The sequence below is a fragment of the Rhea americana genome, unplaced genomic scaffold (genome assembly GCF_003343005.1).
Source record: "Rhea americana isolate MKP2758 unplaced genomic scaffold, rheAme1 scaffold_130, whole genome shotgun sequence".
In the NCBI taxonomy this organism is placed as follows: domain Eukaryota; kingdom Metazoa; phylum Chordata; class Aves; order Rheiformes; family Rheidae; genus Rhea; species Rhea americana.
In genome coordinates this window covers 1490044-1512771 of record NW_028185373.1, presented here as the reverse complement: position 1 = coordinate 1512771, position 22728 = coordinate 1490044, and the positions used below count along the sequence as shown (strand labels likewise).

Below are 22728 nucleotides of genomic sequence, written 5' to 3'. Positions count from 1 at the left end.
GTGTCTCCAAGCAGAGCAGAGAAGAGATCTGGCTTGCCTCTTGCACCATTAGGCTAAAAATATTGCAGCACTGAAGTGTCCTGTGTTCTGACAGATGCTGCAGCAACCAAAATGCAAATTCTTTCCTCGTCTATCCAAAATAGCAGAAAGCCGTTAACAGTTTTTTTCATTGGCTCCTTCAGGCTTCATACATTGAGCACTTGGCCTCCTCCTCACAAGTACCTTTATAAAAAAAGATGCTTGGTAGAGCCCAGCCCCTGCTGAACTTGGCAGCAGAGTTTCAGAGCCTTGGGAGAAAAAAGTAATACAGTGAGCCTTGGAATTAACCCTGCAGCTCCCGCTGACTTTATTGTCACAGTCTGTTATTCGCACAGCGTTAGTAGTAGTATTGCCGTGGTGGCGATTATTGCTGTCATTACTTCATCATCGTCAGCAGTGACTGCGCTGGCCAAGGTAGTGCCTGGGGCCCATCAGGCGTTGGGTTGCTCCAAGCACAGCTCAAGCAGGGAGGAGTAGATGCTCCGTGCCTAAACTGTTTACAGCTTGTAAAGGGAAAGCCATCAAGTGGTCAGAGAGGTCTAACCCAAGGGGAGTGATGACAGCTCCGTAATGTGTTGGTGTGTTTCTTCAGAAGAGTTAGCCAGCTTCGGTTAGCTTCGGGGAAAGAAATGTGAAGGGAGAAGAGGCGTATGGTCACTTTGCTGCTTTTGTCATCAGACTGAAATTCTTAATTCATGATTCACTGAAGCTCTTCCTTCTGACTATATCGCTTCTGAAAATTCAAAGGTTATTGAGCCTAGCAGTGCCTAGCATAGTTTGTGCAGGGGACCAGGCTCTGTCTGAGTTCTGGGAATGCTTAAAATCAATGCTGGCCAGTTATTTTTCTTTTATGTGTCTTAATATGTTTCCAGAGTTGTTCAGTGGCCCAGAAGAACCTGAATTGTCTTCTGCTTCTTCCTTTCCCTTTCTCTCATGTATGCACATTGCTTTGCTTTTGATAGTTGTTGATAGGTTTTCTTTTAAAAGAAAATTGTCAAGATAGCCATCCTTCTGTCAGTTCATAATTTTCAGACAAAATACAGGCGTCAATGCATAGTTAGAGGAAGGAACACTACTGCTTTTTAAAAAAAGACTTGTAGTTAGAGTGACTTTTCAAAAGGACGTAACAAAACATGTAGCTTAATTGAGAACTGCAATGACAAAAAGAATGTCACGTAGATGCCCCTCTAAGAAAAGCAACACCAAAGCAATCAAAACAAAACCCTGACTTCTTTATGATTCAGCGTACTCGCATCTAAAACCAGACTACCCAAATTTGCCCAAGAAAGGTGCGAGATTCTTGAAGTCTTTGAACTGTAACAAATTATGAGCCACACATTTGATGCTTGATTTTTAGAAGTAAAATAAGACTTTTGGCTCCGCTTGAAATCAGTGACAGATAAAGAGTGTTATGCGGCTTGCAAAATCAAGTGACTCATGTTTAAAAAAGATAGGATACATTTTCATCGTAAAACAATACTTTAAAAATTGGATTCCTTTTAGAGACCCAAACCCATGATACTCTTTTTTCCTCTGCCATTTCTGAAGATCAGACCTTTCTTTTAGGATGTGCACATCTGCAATCCCACCTTCAGCTGTCTTCATCATGTCGTGAATGAATGCTATGTTGGGTTCACTGAAGTGTAGGGTTGTCCATCAGTAATCATCTATGCCCTGCATCTTGTGCAGTCCTCTTGCAGAGACACCATAAAATACGACCAGTTCTCCGTGACTGGATTTAATATTCAGCTTGCACTCGTTCAGGGGTGTACCCACAGGGTTGCAACATAACATGCATGTGGAATCAGAGCCTATCATTATAGACAGGGGACATCATTGCCATCAGGATCTTGTTGACAGAATATAAATGACTCAAGAATTTAAACCTTTTTAGAGCTTTTGCAGTTCACCTTTTTTTTTTTTTGAATGTCAGAGGAAGTGCAGTAAGCAGAAATCAAAAGCCTTTCTCTGTGTTTAAATGAGAAGGCAAATTTCAGCCACAAAAGAGCACAGATCTGCATGTGCTTGCTTCAGCAAGGTCTCCTAGGACAAACGGCCTTTGAAGAGAAAGCATTCCTTTTCTTTTAACTTTCTGAAAACAACTTTAACATTGCATGAGTTTCAGAGCAGATGGGAGCCATGAAATCATGTGAAACAGATCAGAGGAAAATGTGACATGGAAGATTTAGTTATTTTGAGTAGCCAGGATAAGTTCCTTGTAAATACATCTTTTTTAATTCATCTTCAATAAGTGGTGTGCTGATGTCTCTGGGGATTTTTAGGTCATTTAAACTTCCTAAAGTAAACCAGATTGTTCTTGTTTGTTTTACAACTTAAAGGACAAAAAACTCAAAGAACAAGAAAAGAAAGGGGAGATTCTTCACCGTCCACCCCCAAAGAAAACTGAGAAAAGTCCAGTTTCATATAGACAGCCTTCTTCCTGTCTTATCTCACAGATACAGAACACCAAGGCACTGCTGAGGGACCGAAAAGTCACCAAGGCTGGAGGTCCAGAGAAAGGTTAGTAAGAAATATCACTGCATCTGTTTGCCTATTACATTTATGTGAATGTGTTTACATGGGTATGTGGTATTAATAAGTCTTGTATGTTGTATATTTGTTACTAAATAGGCATGTGGTTGTGTTTACTGTCTGTTCTGGAGGTGGTATGTAAAAGAGGACAGAATAACGCAGTCAAACTTTGAACAAAACGTCCTAAAGAAACCGTGACAGTGTTCAGCAGTCATGAATCCTTAATTTTACTTCTCTTTTTATTTGTCAAATGACAGAAATTCCACAGTGCTTAAGAAAAAAAAAGTCTTCTTTCCCTATTTATAAGTACTTGCACAAAATCATCTGTACTTCACATTGGCACTTTGAAAGCATCAACACCCACCCCAGAGCAGTGCTGGTTTGCTCACTGACAAACCAAAACTGATAGAGAAGCTTCTCTCTACCAGCGAATGGATTCTGAGAAGGGAAGACTAAGGGGGCACAAGGAAGGAGGTTGCTGAGCTGAAGGCAAGTCCTGGTAACTGCAAGCTCCCGGGAAAAGTGGTGGGCAGCACTTACCTGGTGGAGGATGGAGAAACAGGCAGCCAAGAGGAAACATGAGTGGAACCACAGTGAATTTCAGGCAGTAGAAGGAGAAAAAGCATTAGTAGGAAAAGGAAAAGATGAGACAGCTAAAGGAGAGAAAGCATTAATCATGCAGGGTAGGACACAGCCTGGCGAGGGATGGRTGAGACATGCTCTGAAAAGTGGCAAAAGAAGGTATTGTAGAGAGAAAGAAGAGTCAGCTGGGAAAAAGGGGTATCAGTAGTGCATATGTGGACAGGAGCTGTAGAAGAGCAGGAAGGTGAGGCCATTGCCTCTAGAATGAGGGAACTAAGTGAGGGAAGATAACTGTAGATCACTGTGGGGAAATACAGTGATTGAAAGTGTTTATTATGCTGTTAGGAGGCTTTTTAGAGTGGTGGTTTATGGTGCATATTATGCGCTTTATTACGATTTGACAGTTTATCAATTTACATGTTCAACATGAAAAATGTCAAAATGGGGYTCATCTGGCAGTGTACGCACCTCTGCTGTAAGGTAGTAGTAGTCCGTAGAGCTGGTCAGAGATGGGACATACCTTTTGCGGGAAAAAAAAATTAAACATTAAAAAACCCTCATGTTCAGAATTTGTTGTTATTTTTTGGCAATTTTTTGGCAGGGGAGGCCATAGGGGGGAATAAACCTCATTAATTTTTCTTCCTCTTTAGGATTCTCCTTGCGTTTTTGAACTGAAACCTGAAAATCGTTCAGAGCTCACCAAAAGCATTTTTCGGCTTATTGAAGCAGTGTTTTGACATATGTCAAATCAAACAGTCAAATCATTTTGACCAGTTTTAGAAAGAAACTAGTCAGGTTAAACCTGGTCTGCTTTTCCCAAACATCTCTCAACCCGTGTGATTTCGTGCTGTATTTCTGTTTAGGTCTCAACCCCTGCTGGGACCATCCCTTTCAAAAATCCTAAAGAAATGCATGTGAGATTTGTGGCTGCACCCTGAGGTCTGGCAGACCTAAATTATTGCGGATCCATTTTAAAGGGTCTGAGACCCTCTAATCATGGACAGTGATTAAACGCTAGTCCATTCTTCTTCCAGTTGGGAAGAAGATTCCCAAAGGGGAATCTAGCAAAATAGGCTCTTTGGATTGCTTTTCATAAACACAGCAAAATGTGTTTTTTCTTGCAGCTAGCTTGGCAAAAGTGAGTGCCAACATTCTGTAGAAACTGAGTGGATCTTCTTCATGGGCTGTTTTGTATTTTTGGGCCAAATCCTGGAAAGATTGTTCCATTTATATTCAGTCCTTGCTTGGGGAAAATTCTCACTGAAGTCAATGCAGCAAATCTGTTCCAACTGTAACAGCCTGAATCTAGCCAATGCAGTTACTCCATATTTACATGTGTGAAACCAAGAACAGATTTTGTTCCAAAATGCAAGTAAAGACATTAGGAATTAACTCGCTATTGCCCTTTATATTGGTAGGTGTGCCAGTGAATAAAATATACAGATGCAGTTGAAACTATGCAAAGTTGTGATAAAAAAGGAGAAATGTCAGATTTCTCACACTTTGCCCAAGAGCATATAATTAATACAAATAGCTGAAGACATCTGTGGTTTTCTATTTCATGTTCTTGTCTTACTCYGTTTAAGCACTCCTCCTGCCATTGAGGAAAGTGGCAGATAAATTACCCCTGAAACTACTATGTAAGTATCAGATACGAGCTGGGGAATCAGGTTCTTAAGTGCTTCGTTGTGCTTATCCCTAAGACCATTCGTTTTAGCTAGCGCATTTGTCATGCTTGGTAGAATTTGTTAAAGGTGATGCCAGATACTGTCTGCYATAAATCAGAGAAATCACTTGCTCTTCTGATTCCTTTTCTGATGTAGACTCTACTGGTGGGTTAAGCCCTTTCCATGAACCTGTGGCAACCAAGACAGGCTGCGTCACTTCTAGTTCCCTGGAATATCTTGAAATCCAGCAACCACTTCCACGAACCCCCCGACTCCTCAAGAGACAGGATTCCCCACAGCAAGAGCCCGCAAGGATCGGTGGCCAGGCAAAGGACTCTCCTCTGATTCTCAATATTGTTCATTCTTTTGAATCTGTTGACAGAGAGGACCAAATAGACCAAGTTTCCCCCTCACATCAGTACCGAATTTTAGGCTCGCCAATAAATTTTCCGTATAAAAGCTCAAGTGAAAGGACACTGTCCCCACTTTTTCAGCCAGGAAGTACCTCCCCTGCCAGAAGCCCTGTTCACCCCACCCAGGTCTCCTTCACATATGACGAGAAAGTGAATCCGGCGAGAGATGAGGCAGTGTCCCCCACTCAGCTGGTTCCCACCAATCCCTTGGGCAGCCCTAACTGTGTTAAAAGCCGAGGCAGGTTCCCCATGATGGGGATCGGACAGATGCTGCGGAAGAGGAACCAGACCATGCAGTCAGCCAGCGACAAGCCACTGGAAACGAGAATGCCGCAGCTGCAGCAGATGAGCCCCACGCAGATCTCCTTCAACGCAGCAGATGCCGTCAATGGCCAGTGTTAATCTGACACACCAGGATTGGTGCTGCTGCTGTCTGGCACCTCACCTTTTCTATTTTGAAGAAGGGAAAGCCACAGGCGCGTTGCTGTCATTACATGATACACTTAGAGTGGTCCAACTTATAAAATCAGAGGTCCACTTGTAAGGAAGGGTTTGTCCTACATATTAAAGTTGATAGAAGAGGGCCCTGCTTGTGCTGTTAAGGAGTATTAGCATTTGGCATTTGACTGTACAGTAAAACATGTCTCGAAAGAGCTACGTGAATATGTTTTTTTCCTGCTCTGAAGTAGTATTGCAATAAGGTTCGTTGGAAGAACAGCAAGCATTAACAGCTTGATTCAGCAATGTAATGCGCCTGGTGCCATGAATGCTGGTCCCATCCAGGACCTGGGGTAGGACTGCACTTGCTCCATCTCTCTGTGCCGTACAGTACACTGTACTGTCAGAGGCATTCATATGGCTGAAGAAGTGGAAGAACTCAAAAAATACTATTTCCAAAATCATCTTGCTACAAGCACAACCAGGAAGAAAGAGGAAGTTTGTGGAAGCTTGAATAGAGACATGCGTGTTCTAAACATTCAGAGAAAGTGGGAATRTGGAAAGTCAAAGCAGATTTTGCTGTTAATTACACAAAGTAGCTAATAATGGAATCATTTTCTTTTTAAAGAAAATGATGATTTAGTAGGTGATGTCACACAGAAGAAACATTATTATTTAAAAACAAGTTTCATCACATGGAAATCTACTCCACTAAAAGTCTTTCGCTTTCATATATAATGGCTTTGCAAGTGGATGCTTTAAACAGTATTCCAGATTGCAATATGGTATGTTTGAACAATCCAGACACCTCCAGTTTTTGTAGCTACACTAGTTCCATGGCACTCTTACATGCAGGATTGTCTTAGCCCCTATTACAGCAAAACAGCATTGGACATACTTGAAGGCTTTTCTGAGAGACTGTAGTGAATTAAAAAGACTAATAAAGGACACATGAACCAGTACCAGTGCCATTTTATACTGCAAGGATGGTAATCCAGTGATTACCAAAAAATAAGTATTGTTAAGAGCTGTCAATATTGACTTTCTTAAAAGGCAACATGTTCTGTGTACTGGTCTTGTTTTTTCTAAGTAAATCATACATCTGAGAAGCTGGTGACATTTTTTGGTTCTGTTTTTGTGTTTAAAATGTTTCTTATAAATTAGAAGGTTTAGCCAAAGACTACTCTTTCCGTTTGTCCGTACTGTGCTTGCGTATGTGTTTATGTACACRGGACATCTCGACAATGCTTCAACTAATCTGTTTTCCAAGTGGGTAGCCCTTGGCCACATATATTTCACTGCAGCYCACCCACATAGGGTCATTTCAAAAAACGAGGCAGCAGAGGCGTTGTCTGCAGGGATTGTTAATGGAATATAGGAATTTTGCATCAAGATCATCTGTAGGAACCCAAGCCCTATTTTTACCAATAATATTGAAAATAATTTGTGGCTCCACTGCTATGRTTTCTGTGCAAATACTGAGAGTTTCCCCATTCAGAAAGCTTTCCTTCAAATTTCATGATGTACAAAGATTAGGGGAGGAAGAAAGCTAGCACAGGCAGGAGAAGAGTTTACGAACAGAGCCCCTAGTTGAGTGCATATTTCCTGATTCCCGGTTTAGACCAGGCCTTTTGCTGAAATTTGCAAAAAATAAGTTGGAGGTTAATCCAAATACTGACAGAAGAGATAACTAATTTTGATGGCTTGCTGCTGAATCCAGCAGAGAGGCTGGGCCAAATGGCGCAGAGAGTGAATGCCTGCAGTGCCCTTCTCATCTCGGCAGCTGGGACCTTCTGCACTCAAGTTACTAGGCAGTTCAGCATGGAGGAGCTCATATGCTTCTTACTGTGCTCTTCAGTGTAGTGAGAATATTTGCTTCTGGGGCTGTTAAGCCACCACTAAAATTATATACCTATAAAATCCCAATATATTATGAAAGATAGCCCTAAAATACTTTTGAAAAAATGTCATATTTGATTTGTACAGAACACCTGTGTATCCCAGAGGTCCATTTTAGGTCTTCCTTTTGTGTAAAAACGTCAAAGTGCTTCTTTTTGTTCATGCTAAGAACATGTTTGCATTGTAAAACTAGTGAGTGAGGACAACTGAAATGCCATGCATGCATCAGACTTGAACAGATGGCAGGTATTGACTTGAATTACAAACTCAGGTGTATTTGAAACCCAATAAAAGGTTGGGGGAGGCAGGAAAGAGACATGTATTTTTTGTATAAGAGTCAGAGTGAAAACAGAAATGTTAAATCTTTTATTATATTTATAGAGAATATATGAGTACTACTCTGCTAAACCATAAACATGTATCCAGCTTAGACAGCAGCTATGTACAGTCAAACTGCAGTGACCATATAAGGGGCTTACTGAAATACAGTAGTGTAAATTCCAGGGGAAAAATGTATTTGTTATCATTATTAAATATATGTACTTTTTAAATGAGATTGCCATGGAGTGCTTACTTTGTTCGCCAGGTCACTGCTTAGCAAGATATGTCTAAGTATAAAAGCAACCAGCAGAATTGCAAGGTGGCAAGAGGATCCCCTCACCTTTGCCTTCACCCAGCAAAGGGTAGTCCTTTGAATCTAGCAGCTGACTCGCCTATGGACCCTGTATGGGCTAAAAGGCACGTGGTTGTTACAGGGTGGGTTTTTCCTTTGCTTAATTTTGGTCCTCTGCAAGTTGCACACCTAGTCTCAGCTCAGTATCCGAGCCCTCTTTGCCACCAGTGGAGACAGAAAGTCATCTCCCCCTCTTCCCACCTTAAAACAGAGATCTAAAGTARGGGAAAGGACTTGCCCCTCAACAGTGCATAGCCATTCCCACTGTTGAGGGAGGGGTAGAGTGGGCCAGTTCAGGTGAGACACCTAGCTTTTAGGCAGCCAGCTGAATCCCACCTGTAGGAAGTCACATCATTGCCATGAAGGCAATGGACAATCAGCCATATCTTCTGCACCTGTAGAGTTAATGACTTCAAGTTGCTGGGACTACTCCTACCTTTGCTAAATTTAGCACGGCTGTGCAAACTGGTGAGCAGCCTTGCAATTCCAGTTTGAGCATTTCTGTTGTTGTTGATCCTTTAGTAATTTTAAGTAGTGTTTCTTCCTCCTCCTACCTTTTTAAAAATCTGTTTCTTAAAGAAACTGATCTGAAGAACTCCAAAATCAGTTAAAAGTCTCTTTCTGGTGTTCTCAATAGGCTTGGCACCAAGCCCATAATGAACCTGTTCAGTAGATCTGAAAATACACCATACGTTTCAGGTGCATTGGGGAGAAGATTGCACTACTGTGCTTCAGGTGCAAGCTGAAGGCAGTGGGACTTTATGGGGGCTTTTTGAGGTAGTATTTATATGCAGAATCCARTGGAATCAATGGACCAGCTGTGGATCATTTAAAGAAGATTTTGCAAACTAACTGATCACTAGGCAGGCTTTCAGGTAAATGAGATGGTTTAAAAAAAAAATCCCTCCAGAATATCAAGGTTCACAAATCCTGCAAGTAATCAACAGTTGCTTTCATATTTTTGCACTTGACATCACTATATCTTTGCCACGAAATCCCTTAGAGCATAACTGCAAAATGAATAGGGTCAGGTTTTTGGGAAACTCTTAAGTCTCCAGCGCGCCAGTAAGGGGGTTTGTCAGCAATTCCCTGGAAACAGCCAAGCACAAACTTGCCCTGCACAGCAACGCGGCTGTGGTTAATGTAGAGAAGGAAAGTGGGGAGAAAGTCTGTGCGCTCAAGCAGGGCACAGTCCGCGCCTGGCRGAGGAGCCGTGAAAGTCTTGGTGTCAGCCGCAGAGCTCGGGGCTGTCCCGCTAATACAGGCAGCGTTGCTAGGTCTGGGGTCACTGCCGGCGACAAGGGGAGTTTCGGGGTGGTGGGATCTGGTGGGAAGGGCAGCGCCCGCCCGAGGGCACGTCGACCCTTTAGTGGCTCGTTTGTAATAAAGCTTAAAACTTCCTGGCTTTGATCACCCCCAGCTAGCGAGACCCTGAGCCTTGCTCATGGAGAAGCAAGCACCAATTTCAGGGCGGCTCGTCCTGCCTGCAGCAGTTCTGCATTTGACCGCCCGCCTTTCCCCCACCACCACCACCTTCCTAACGCTCYGGGGCCCCAAATGGTTAACTTTCCCTTTTCTCCTTCCCTCACGCGCTTTCTCGGGCGCATAACGAAGCCGCTGGGTACCGCAGCGATGCCCGTTTTTATCGTGGCTCTGTGGAGGGAGAGCTGTAAGTCACTCGCTGTGCAGAGCCGCAACAACRCGCGGCAAGGTCCTTACTAGGGGTGACGCCTGCGGTCCTCGAGCGAGCGAGACCCCGGGCTCCTGGCTCCGCGGCTCGCTCGCCTCTCAGGCGGGCTCGAGTAAGAAGAGCCGGCGGGAATACTGGGAGCTGGCTCAGTTTAATGCCATCGCTTTCCGAGGAGAGAAACGTGCTCCTTCAGAAGTAAACGCACGTATTATTTGTAGCAGCCTGTCTGTCGGGGAGCTGCTTAAGCATTGGCTTCTGCAGACATACACATCGGCATATATTTCCTTGGACATGTTTGCGTTACACGTAATTGGCTTTCACGGAGATGACTTGCAGACGTATGTAGGAGGAAGATAGCTTAAATCATTTTGAGTCCTTTAAATATTTAATAGCAAGAAGACCAGCTAATATCATGCTTTTTGTTATGTAGGTACATGCATTTAACTGTTGTTAGAAACAAAGAGCGTCAGGCTAGAACGGAAAATAGGATCTGGAGTTTATCTGAGTTTCCTTCATGTGTGGCTGCTAACACCTTGGTAGCAGTATGCCCGAGAGAGAAGAAATAATAGCTTTATTAATTAAAGGTGAGTGGCTAAACTTGTTTATAAATTTTGGTAGTGTTTTAAAGCAGGACTACTGCATTTTTGAGAGAAGTATCATAAAAAGAGATGTGTTTCTTAGTGTGCCTGTGAATACTCCTCCTCTGCTTACGAATGTATAAATCCTCCCATTGTATTCCCTGCAACCAGTAAAGATGTACTCACAGGCTAAAGCAAAGCAAGGGAAAGCCACAAGGGGCTTCTTTCAAAATAGTTTAATTCTTCCTGTTGCATAGTTTGAGGCAGAAGTATTGTGCTTCCAGCACAGGACTAGTTGTTGGATAAATAGGGTTTTTCTCCCCCATCTCTCTGCTTCCCAAACAATGTTTTTGACTTGTCCGTGTGTGAACTTGCACCCATATTTCCTGTTCACCCCACAGTGCTAATACAGGTCTCCTTCTCTACTCGGTTGCTGGTCCTCATGAAACGTKTGGAAACCTCAGCTTTTGGAGACCTCCCTTGGCTGCAATTGGCCAGGAGGGTCCCGGCGTTGTGTGGGGGAGACTGACAGACGGACCCAGAGACAGACCTGTGATCCCTGAGGAAAAGTCTCCCTTTCACCCCACGCCTGCCTGAGTGCTTGGGGGTATCTGACACACAGTGACATGCAGTACATGAAGCTCTTCCCTGACAGCAGGCCACCTAGGAAGACTGCCCAGTTCCTCCCGTTACCACAGCTTGCACACTGCCAACATTTTGCAATTACCCTTTTTGTGCYCTTTTGCCTGCTACAGGCTCCACATTTAAAACACCGTTCTAATTCAGTCAAAATGCTCCTGCCACTTCGTTTGCCGGGCTAACGAACCCTTGCAGCAGCTTCCTCTGAACAGCCCTGGGCATATCCCCCTGCTTTGGAGAAGGCACCGGCCTGCCACGGCCAGCTTGGCTCCGCTGCCCCAGCYGGGGCCATCCTCAGCCACGGGAGTATTACTACTGTGGGCTGTAAAACACCGGTGCAAAACAATTTCAGGGGAGTGAAAAGTCCATTTTCCCAGTAGGTCACCTGAATGGAGGAGGTAGCTATCCCAAGAGAAAATTTCTTAAATCAGTGCTTAACTCTCCAGTCCCTGCGAAGGCCACCAATTTGTTACAGTTTGTGGATTAATTAGATTTCATTTTGAACCCCCAGGGCTATGGGTAAAAACTTCAGGTTTTTTACTGGTGGGCTTACCTTCTTAATAACCAAGCACAATGCAAACCTTCTTATTCAGTTACTTAAGCATGCGGCAAAATTGCAAGTTACAAAACCAGCTTTTATTTATAAAAGCGACACCGTAGTGGGTGTTGCAGCCAACATTTCAATGTACACAGCTGCTTTGTCAAGTACATTTGAGAACGAGAGATGAGAAAAAGAACAAGCCTTGATAGATGGTTATTGTAGCAAAGGGCTGCAGCTAGGGCTGGTTCCTCAGGYGTCGCTCCTGGGGAGGCAGCCAGGGCCGAGGAGGAGGATGGTGCAGGGCACCCAGCCACGAGGAGCAGGCTGGGTAGTGTTTGCTGGTGGCAGAAACCGGAGGAGCAACTCTCAGATGCTCTGGTACTGCGGCTAAAATTGGCCTTGGAGCAAGCGGGTTTCCTGCATGCTTTTCAGCAACTTCCGCGCTAGCGCGGGTTAGTGTTTAGCATTTCTCCCCCAGCTCTGGCCCTGCAAACTCAGCCTTGGAAGAGGAAGCAAAACTGGTGTTAGGCTCCTGTGCATCAGCAGCAGTTAATAAGGCTGCGCAGGGCTTGTCCCTCCCGCTGTGCAGCTCCTTCCTCACCCTTGGTGGCTTTCCTCCTCCCAATTACAGCGCTGAGCCTACTGACGGGGTGGCATGTGGCATACGCTTCGGCAAGCACGTTTTGYGGGTCTCACRGGAAGATAACGCCAGGAGAACGCAYGCCGCTGAAGCCAGCGGCCGTGGCTTTGAACGCACGAAGGAGAGCTACCTCCTCGGGGAAGAAGGCGCTGCTTCTTGCCGCTGCTTTCCAGAGCAGCAGGTGATGCCTCGCCGCTGGCACTGGGAGCGCGCGCTGCGAGCAGCTCACCCGCGCTCACCCATTAGGCTGAGCGGGTTGGTGATGCCTCAGGGGACCTGGAGGCAAACGGAGCCTGGGAGACGCCAAAGGAAAAGCTAATAAGTGACACTTCCCTCTCAGAGACAAGTGTCCTGAAGGGAAAGGAGAAAAGCTTTCATTTGCAGTCGAGCACGAATCACCTYCGGTTAGCATCCGCAGCTCTGAAATTTCTGCTGGATGCCAGGCTTATTAGCACAGAGCAGCCTCGGGAGCTCAGCTCCTTCTTTTGGGCTTGTTTCATATGTCAGGTGGGAAAATCTAACTTTAGCCTTTACTTCTGCTATGTACGGGTTGTTCAYGGGTAAGTCTCATGTCTCTGCTTCTGCTTACGTGCAGCAAAGGCACGACAAGAGACCATCTTAACGAAGATTGTCATGTTTTGCTTTCTCCCAGACTTACTGCACTAATCATTAACATAAAAAAAAAATAGAGCGGCAGAATTAGAGGGGAGGAAAGGAATAAATGAGGGGAGATTTTCCCAGTGTTTGAACAGCTCAAAATCCAGCCTGCAGCTGGATCACCCATCCTTTTCCTCTTCCCTGCCCCCTCCCTGGTCCTGCTCACTTGTTCATGCCTACTCCCTGGGGCTGGTTTTATAACACCTTCAGGAGCTGACCTCGCTGAAAAATAATCATCTTATTTGCTGGGCTGGTTTTCAGCTAGATCAACTCCCTAAACTCACATACTTTATTGTAAAAAAAAAAAAAAAAAAAAAAAAAAAAAAAGCGCAGGGAGGGTGCAGGGTCTCTGTAACCTGGCGGTCCAGGGCAACTCGTGTGATCAATTTAACGTCCCGCAGAACTGCACCTGCAGATGGTTTGCTTCCAGGCAGGACCTTTCCTGACAGCTAATGAGTTTCTCGGCCTTCAAAGCAAAGCTCGCCCAGCCTTTCGTGTATGCGGCCCCAGAAGCAGGAAAATCTCTGCTTCTCTTGCAGAGAGAATGAGGGCACAGCGAGCTCGTGCAAAGGTGCAGTCGCAGTTGCCAGGAATGGAGCCACGCGTTGTAAGTGTGTGGTGGTAACTGCGACAGGTTACCAACACTTCCGTTGGCCCAAATCTCTCACAAGTGAGTCTGGAAGGATTCGCTGCTGTTAAAATTTCTGCAGCCTTGAGGCTCTGAAAGGGGCTACACTGCAGCTAGACTAGATGGCTGGGTGCAAAACTCATGGGATAAAATGGTGATACTTGGGCAATGAAAGCACTTTTTCAGACTACAGAGTTGTCAGAACAGGTTGTGTCCTGGATGAAACTGCAGCTAACATAATTTCATGGGCATAATTAAGGCTAAATAATTACAATTTAGTCACCTTTTCCACAACAAACAAGCCAGAAAAAAAAAACATTTTTAAACTGCATAGAAGCTGCACAGAAATGTGCAAGGGGGAGGAACAACAGTGTTTCTGTATCACAGTGCTGATTGCAGCACTAAAGAAAGTCAGCTCCTGCCTCACCAGCTGCTCCTGCTGTCCTGGGCTTCTGCTAGGCCAGTTTTGATGACTGCACAACTTCTTTATTTTGAAGGGATGTGTAGCAGGGCAAAGCCCCATAGTTTTCTGGGGCTACCACAGTACCAGTGACATATGGCCCAAGTGTGAGGACAGGGATTTAGATGAAATCGGAGTGCATCTGGTCATCCTCCCAAAACTGAAATYAGTTCTAACATTTCCCCTTCCTGAGCTTTGGAAATAGATGGAACCGATGCTTTTAAGACCATGCCTCATCCTTTCCAGCAGCTGTGTTTTGGGTTTTTCTTCTGAGGCAGCAAACCTTTCAGCACTTGCTACTCCGTGCTCAGAATATGCAGTCTGGGGGCTGGTGCAACATCCAAAGGGTGAAGAGGGAGCTGAAATGGAGGCTCCCCCTCAAGGAGGGCCGGCTGGAGGCTGGCTCTGTCCTAGCACATGCTGAGCAGCTGCAGAGCTTGTTTAACTCACTTGGAGCTGTGTGTGTCCCTAAGGGCTGCTTAGGGCTTGAAAGAAGGTGGGCTCAGCAGCATCTCCTTTGGGACGTGTTCAGTACACTCCAGTAGCCAACACTGGGCTATGGGGCTGGCAACAGATATTTCAGTGCATCTGACTTAAACCACTTGGAAAAAAAAAGGATGTGGGGGCAATTTTGMAGGGTCTCAACCTGCTGTCTTTACWGCACTTCTATGGTAATGGTACTGTGACGGAGTACAGCCACAGGCTAGGACTCAGTGTCTTGTGCATTACAAGGACAATATATTACCATGCCCCTAGAGCCCCTTCCGCAGCAACTCATTTAAATATTTCATCCATGGATGCATCTAGATCTGACCCTCCTGTCCTTTCGCAGCAGCTGGGCGAGGAAGTAAACCTTTGGCTGCAGTGGGAGTTCACGTGGAGCCATGCTGATGGCTTTGTGTCAGCACCACCTGCTTAAAAATGCTGTTCTTGCATTCCTGGGGTGCCTCTGGATGCATTTATTCATCACTGCTGTTTAGCAGAGYGCCTGTCAGGTTGTAGGTTCAGCTGCTCCAAGGCTGCTGAAACGCAGAGAGGATTTGACCGCATAAATYTGTGCAGTGTTATGCTCGGTTGTCGTTCCTCTTCTGCGGGTCCGATGTGACACCGACTCGCTGAGAGGGCAGGCCCCCCTGTGGGAATTCAGGATGGAGTTGGGAGTGCTTCAGTGTAGCTGGTTCCTAATCTGGCCAATCTCATGGATGCTCAGAATTTCCTTTTGCTCAGAGCTGTGCTCTCTCTTCCAAATGGAAACGATGACACATTTAGGTCTGCTCTCCAGRAGCACGCTTTAAACTACTTACAGCTGATTGCAGTCCCCCAGTTTGCATGTGCTGAGGCACTGAGAAAGGAGTCACAGGTCTCAAGTATGTGCTAGTCTCAGCTCCAGAACGTGTTCACACAAGGCTTTGCAGAGCTGCCCTCTGTCCACCGCACTGCTCATGCCTAGAGCAATAGGTAGAGTGAGGAGATGTCTGTGCTCCAGTCTCAGAGCGAAGAGCTAGGTCAGCAGATGGCCTGGGGCTGTGATTACAGCATGTAACACGCTTACTGTGGCTCTAAGTGACAGTAAAACGCTCCCCTCCTCCCCCAGGTTTTTGCCTGGGTTGTGTTCTTGCATTTCAGATTGCTTGCCTGGGCCAGCGAGGACGTGCTGCTCCCCGGGAGCCGCGCGCCCCGAGGCGCCTTGGCTGTTGAAAGGCACAGAGTCTCACTCGGCAAAGTTAGTGTTACCGTGCTAATACAGCTGTCTGGGCTCTTGTCCAAGCCTGACGGGGAGCCCCGGTGCAGAAACCCAAAGTCCATCTGCACCCATCCCCACAGACATACCTCGGGACCCCACACCTGCAGCTCCTGCTCTTTCCTCTACCTCCTGAGCTGACAGCCTCCGCTGCAAAGCCTAGGATACACGACAGAGATTTATGTGGCATTCAGATCTTCTGTGGCATGAAAAACTGGAGACCTGAATGAATGAATCCAAATTCCACCCTTCCTCTAAGGAATGAACTAGGGCTCCCACAACCCCCATCTGAGACAGAGACCCAACCCATGCGATACAGACTCTTCCACCTTGGAAAATCCCATCCAAGCACCTGGTCTGTATGCTTACCTGGGAGGGAAAACCTCTCTTTGACTTCAGCCCCTACATACCAGCATGAAAAGAAAAATAAATAAATAAATAAATAAAAAATAAAAGCAATTCCTCTTTCCTAAAAGCCACACAGCACCTGTTGCTTAGTGCTCAGCTGAAATACTAATCCCAAATTGGTGACTTTGCAACAGTCTCCATAGTGATTAATTGTAACTTTGCAGACAGGGCATTATGACTTGGCAAAGGAAATCAGATGCAGAAGCAGAAGGACTCCTTGCTTTATAAAAAAAAGAAAAGGTGGGGGGCAGACACATTTTATTCTCTGCATTCAGCAGATCTGCTCTGTGCTATCATTGCTGCCTCTCAGCCTGTTCAGGTCCGTGGAAGATGTTCAGGCAACACCACACAAGGCTGACACAGCGATGGAAAATTCCCTCCATAGCCCAAACGGATGATTTCATGCAAGATGGCACTTGAGTGGTTTTCCCTGCCTACTGCACCTGATCCAAATGCATAAGTGATGAGAAGGCAGAAGCTGACAGCATGGGAGGATGAAAATCCTCAGGGCATCCACTGAAGTGCGTGCTGAACCTTCAGCTCCAGAAGATCAAGCTTTGAAATCTACCTGAGTCCACTGAGACTATTTCAGGAGACTGGGTGTGGATGAACTTCTTACTAGAATGATTTAAGGATGGTCAGTTGCTACAGAGGATAAAGGATGCCATCAAACACATATYCGCCACTTTCGTCTTTGCAGACTGCGTTCTGGGAGAGTCTAGTATCTGACTGCTCARACAACTGCTCGTCTTTCCAAATCTTCAGTTCCTCTGAATATTTCTGGTTTCTCAAATTGTAGTTGCCAAAAATGCAGCTTTCACAGATAGTGTCATCTTTGCAGAGTCCTGTCTCATCTTATTCAGTTACCTGCAATCCTTTTTGAATGAAAACACCAAACCCCAGATTAGAAAACCGATTAGTTACCTGTGCATCCCATTTTAGAAGTATGGGATTATATGGCAATTACAAAGGATCTGACTAAGCCAATTTAAAGGGATGCTGACATCTGGGAAATATTTTTTACAAGCATTTTACACTGAACATCCTTACCCCAAATCCTTTCAGGCATGTAAATGAAATTTCAAAGTTGGTCTCTGAAACCCATTGCGTTTTGCATTTTGTGCTCAGGTGATCAAGAATGAGAAAGGTAAACTGCTGACAGCTACAACTGTCATTCTAGTTCRTAAGTCCCCAGCAGCACCATGGTGACAGCACTGTTTAAGCCCAGGTACTGACCTGGAAACATAATATAGCTGTGTGCACTTTTTCACCTCTAAGAGAAAAAGTAACTGATGCACTGGTGCTGCTGCTGTGCCTTCGGAGTTTTAAAGATCTATCAACTGTAGAGAGGGTTTTAGTAGCTACTGAGGTAACTGTTGGGTTACAATAATGTATTCATGCATTTTTACTATACATGAACATTATCATACATGAATATATGACTGTAACTTACAGGTGAGGGGGTGTTACCTGATGCATGCAGTAGATAAGGAATCTGCAGCAGAGGCCTTCAAGCCATGGACCAATTTACCAAGTGGGAGTGGGCAGGCTTACAACATTTTGGGCCATTTTCTGCCCCTCAGTGTGCATGTCTGTCTTCTCCAGGCATTTCCGCACTGTTGGCGGAGCTCAGCTGCAGTTGGCAGGGAGCTAGAAGTCTACATGTTTCATGAAAATAGGCAGCGAGGTAGAGCAGGGAGATGTTGCTGGTGCCCTCACAGAAGAAGGGCTCCAGGTTGCACTCAACTTGTAACAGCATCTGCTCCAGACTTAGGTGCTGTGAGTGCAACCGTGAGAAGGTTTTGACCAAAGCCCACACCCTGTCGGACTCCAGAGACTCCATCTGTCAGACGGATCAGGGGGACGCCCTGCTTAATTAGTCCCTCTGCCCACCAAACKACTCTTCTTTTTTCATACAATGCATCCTAGTCCCCTCTTCTAAAATGCAACCAGCTACTTTCAACTAGCAATTAAGTTGGTCTTCTTGATCCTTCTGAAGTTCCAGTAAGCACCATGATGACAGCAATATTCATGCAGGCTCATAGGCTCATGCATGGATGGTAGAGATGGCATATATGTGATATAGCTCTGGTTTTGTTTTCTCAGGACTTGGAATCTGCAGGGAAAGCAGGGGCCTTGAAGGGTACTGTCTTGTGAGGCCACCTCTGGAGGCACTGTATAAGAAAGGACCAAGGCAGAGCTAATTAATTAAGCTTTGGGTTTTAATGGAGAGGGAAACCGCAAGGGTAACTAGTTGCCAATGGGAAACTGTGGTGAGTAGTGCTCAGTCAAAGAGCTGGGTTAGTGGGAGACTAGATGAATCAAAATGTGGCTCTGGAGGAACCTGGTGCCTTGGGTAAATGAGTTGGAGGAAGGAGATGCAGGGGAATGCTATTCCTCTGACTTCTGAAATCTGCTTTCCCCAGTCTCCACTATTTGYGTTTTTGATGGAGTTGGGTTTAAGCCTTTGGAGTTTTTGTTCTTTTTTTTTTCTTTTTACATTCAAATTCTTAAAATCCTTGTGCCCAGCTTTCTGTATTTCTTCCTAATCTGTATTTATTTGTATAAGCCATTCCCTGGGGATCAGGTAGCTATGGGACTGCAACATCCATCCTCGGCAGGTGTTTCTTCTGATAAGGGGGAGCCATGCTCCTTATCAGCATAGAAAGCAACAGAAGATCAAATCTGACTAATGCCTTCTCTGGTGCTCATCAAGGCCATAACTCAGATGCATATTCTGATGTTGACTAGCATAGGCTACTGGAGACGCTCATAACTCCTGCATCGAATGGGCTGAATTTAGCTCATTAAATCAGGCTGTGAAGCTTCCTTCTCCAGTGAATGGGGAGAGACAGGCTCCTGCTCTGACTCAGCTGATGGAGAAGCATGACTGAAGTGATCCGAATTGCCCTCTGAAGGAACCGATCTGTCTCTGTTGGCTGAGGGGGGCGGCTGAGTGTCTCCATATATATCTTCAGGGAAGTTACAGCTTCTATTAAAAAACTGCTTCTTAGCAATGTTGAGTCAAGTGCACCCAGGCTCTTATTCAACAGGTCTATTCTGTGACTTTGTTCCCAGAATCAACTGTTGTTGCATAAACAGTCCARAAATAGCCTGTCTTCTCAAGAGAAGCTCCTTCAAAGGTGAAGTGYTTGAATAGAGGACAGCAGAAGGGGTGGAGGGAAGAAGTTTTGTTTTTTCACTTTCCTTGTCTTTCAGTAGTTTTTCTTCTCACTTCTTTGGGAAAGGAGAAAGAGGAAAAGGTTGTCAGGTCTTGTGAGGGCTGCCACAAGCAGTAATTTGCAGGGATTGGTGGGAGTCCATGCCMGGGAAACAGGCCCTGCAGAGATCAAGTGAGGCTGAAAGTGGAGGAGAGTCACCAACTGGCAAGCAGTTAGTTTTAGGGGCAGAGCAAGTTACTCTAGTAAGACTGGAGTAAGGGGAAGATACAAGGCCTAAAGGTGAGGAGGGGGTTAATAAGTTACTGCAGCTTATGCAAAAATGGGYAGTAGCTGGGACTGGTGTGGCAAGAGTGCAAATAAGGATCAAGTATGATGTCTAAACAGAAGGATAGGAACTGTGTTTCTCAAGAGATGTCATAGCACAACCTGGATGGGAAACTGAGAAACCAAAAACATAATTTCTTTTCACACAGGAGACCAGATACCTTTAAAAAAGAAACACAAAAAGTACCATAAAAATGTACAAACACTCCAGAAAAGCAATGGTACTGGCAGGGTTTTCTCTAAAAGTGTATCTGAGAATGGATGTACACATCAGCTCCATGAGCACATGCCTCTGCTCTTCCTGATAGGCACCTTCCATGGCAGAGAAGGTGGGTTTCATCTACAGTCCTGGAGCCCAGAAACATCTGAAATCTCTGCCAGTTCCTTCCCATAGGAAGTAGCTGCATATGCATTGAATGCCAACTATCATGCTGCTTTGCAACAAATGAAGGGAACAGCATGGGGTTTACAGGGCAATAAACATCCAGTTGGCACATTATGCTCTTGTGAAGGGTCAGATTGATGACCCTGGGAGAGCACTGTTTTGTGGGAGTCATTCCCAAGGAATAAACCCAAGTCCACCAGGATATCTCTCACCCCCAAGGCATAGTGAGATACCAGTCCCTGGGGTATCACGAGGTCATCCTCCCTCAAATCAGAGTGGTGGGCACTTGGGAAAAAAAGAGAAAGTAGCTAAATAAATAAAAGTAACTTAGCCCTAATCCCCATCTGAAGGATCCTGGTGATGCTTCACTGAACTCAGTGGATATAAGGTAACTTACAGCTCACCACAGTAGTGAGCCTGCAGATCTGATCTCAAATCCAAAGTCCAACCCCGATTCAACGATTAGAGTTTTTGATTTTTTTTATTGTTGCCTTTAGAAAATAGTATAACAAGTAGATTAAACAAAGAATAAGTATTAGAAACGGCTGTTCTTGATACGGAAGGATAATGCTTTTTCTGCCCTTGTCTTCTATCCTCTGTTCTTTCCTCTAATCTGCTGCTGATGCTAATGGTTTCGGTGGTCTATGTACTACTTGAGGATGGAAGGACTGCTCTTATCACGTGTCTACGGCATCACAAGACATGGCAGGAATTCTGACCTTCAGCAGCTGGTGTTGCTTTTTCCAATAGGTGCGTTTTCATCTCTCCTTAAAATTGGTGCCTGGAATGCCTGTGAAAACAGTTGCTTCCATAGGATGCTTAAGGAAGTTGCCTGATCACCATTTTTTTATGTTTTTTCTGTAACTTGTACAAACCAGGTATATAACCTTTCAAGTTCACATAAAATTTGTATTTATATTTTAAAGTTAAAGAACTGCTGGGGTGCCTTAGCTAAGAGAAGCAAATGTTGGTTGTTGTGTCAATAGATACAGTGATGATATGCTCTCATCACTTGCATGCATGTTGAGGCCTGGGGAGAAGTAAAAAGGGGGAATAAAAGGAGGGAGGGAGAGGAATTTGGGCYGTGGCAGCTGTGCTTGTCTGTAGCAGGCGATGTTAAGGGAAGAAGAATGGTCACAGGCTGTAAAATTGCTCCAAATGAAAAGCAGACTGCTAGAAAGCCAAAATTCAAGAAAACACTTGGACAACCAGAGCAGGAAGAGGAGAGTTACTGCTCTGTTGCTAGGTGATAGATCTGTTATCATGCTAATGGCAATAAAGGATGATCGTGGTACCAATAAAGCATCTTTCATCTGAGAATTACCAAGGGTTCTCCAGACAACTAGGCAGTATTATTCCCATTTTCCAGAGGCACAGACAGAAATGAATTGATTTGCCAAAGGTCACCCAAAGCAGCACTGATGGATTTCAGAATAAGAAATTGTCCTAATTTAGTTCTATTGGGCCAATGGCTGTCATAAAACTTGTCTTTGCGAGCAATCCCTCCTCCCTCACCTCATCAATCACTGCCAAGTCTCTCTCTCCTGAGGGGACGCTCTCCTGTCTTGTTTGTATTTCTTGTCTTGTTTAGATTACAGGAACTTTTAGGCTAGGAGTGTAGTTTGCCAAGGACTGTGGAGGGCAGAGCAAACGCATGTTTGCTGTTTTGTGACTGTGAAAAAGTAAAACATACAAGGCCTAGCAGGCATGAAATAGAAGATGAAACTGCATTATGAACCCACCAGTGGCCCAAGGTGGGTGTTATCATGGGCTGCTGCTCTTTCTGCATCAGCAGGCTGGGGCACATGCTGCCTTGAGGTTGAGATGAGCAGTCCTTACCAATGGGTATCTGCCAGTGGTGGGTCAGGGAGTTTGCTGCCTCCCCACCGGCTTTCAGTGCGTTGAGCTCCCTCAGGCACAGGGCTGCTTTTGCTGGGGTCATAGGACCTACAGGAGTCCTACACACCTCGCACATTCCCTTCTTGTGCTTGGGAGGAAAAAGGCTGCGATAGGCCTGAAAGTTTCACACAGGGTAATAGTAACTTGTTTGCCCTCACTTGCTATCTTATTACAGCAAATTGTGCTAAGCACCCACTTCTCCCAAACACTCCGACCAGGAAACATCCAAGGAGGTCTGCACTGACAACAGTTACGTGACTTCAGGGTGAAGGGCTTTTAGGTTGTCCCCCCACCAKGACTTTGTGCTAGACAGATACCCCCATCACAGCCCATGAAATGCCAACAGACTGCTCTAAGAATAGTGCAACTATTTCTCTACCTACTGAATAACAGCTCTCCCTGACTACTGTAGTTAGCAAGAGACACGGCTTTTCTCAATGCTTGGGCTTTTCAGGCATGAATCAGTGAAGCGTGAGTCAGGCACGCTTCTTCTAGCATTGTTTCCCTGCAGAGATCGTGAGGGAAACACAAGGGAACCTAAATTCTAGCAGTCGTAAGGAAACAGCATTTCTGATTTCCATCCGAAGAACAGAATTTCCATGATGACAAAGAGTAGCCTCCAACTTCTTGATGAGCTGAGGTAGTCCAGCAAGCACAGCAAGGCTGGAAACGCAGAAGGTATGCCTACCTCAGCAATTTTATTCTGAGTCACT

At 45.2% G+C, this 22728-nt stretch overlaps 1 protein-coding gene across 1 annotated transcript in view; it reads left to right on the top strand.

Annotated features, from left to right (window-relative positions):
* Positions 1 to 6851, top strand: part of HUNK (hormonally up-regulated Neu-associated kinase) — a 59152-nt gene extending 52301 nt beyond the window's left edge. The window contains exons 9-10 of the mRNA XM_085297840.1: positions 2496 to 2559; positions 4977 to 6851. Of these exons, the coding sequence (XP_085153966.1) occupies positions 2496 to 2559; positions 4977 to 5635 (723 nt within the window). The 3' untranslated portion in view covers positions 5636 to 6851. The remainder of the gene's footprint in view (positions 1 to 2495; positions 2560 to 4976) is intronic.
* The last annotated feature ends 15877 nt before the right edge of the window (positions 6852 to 22728 follow it).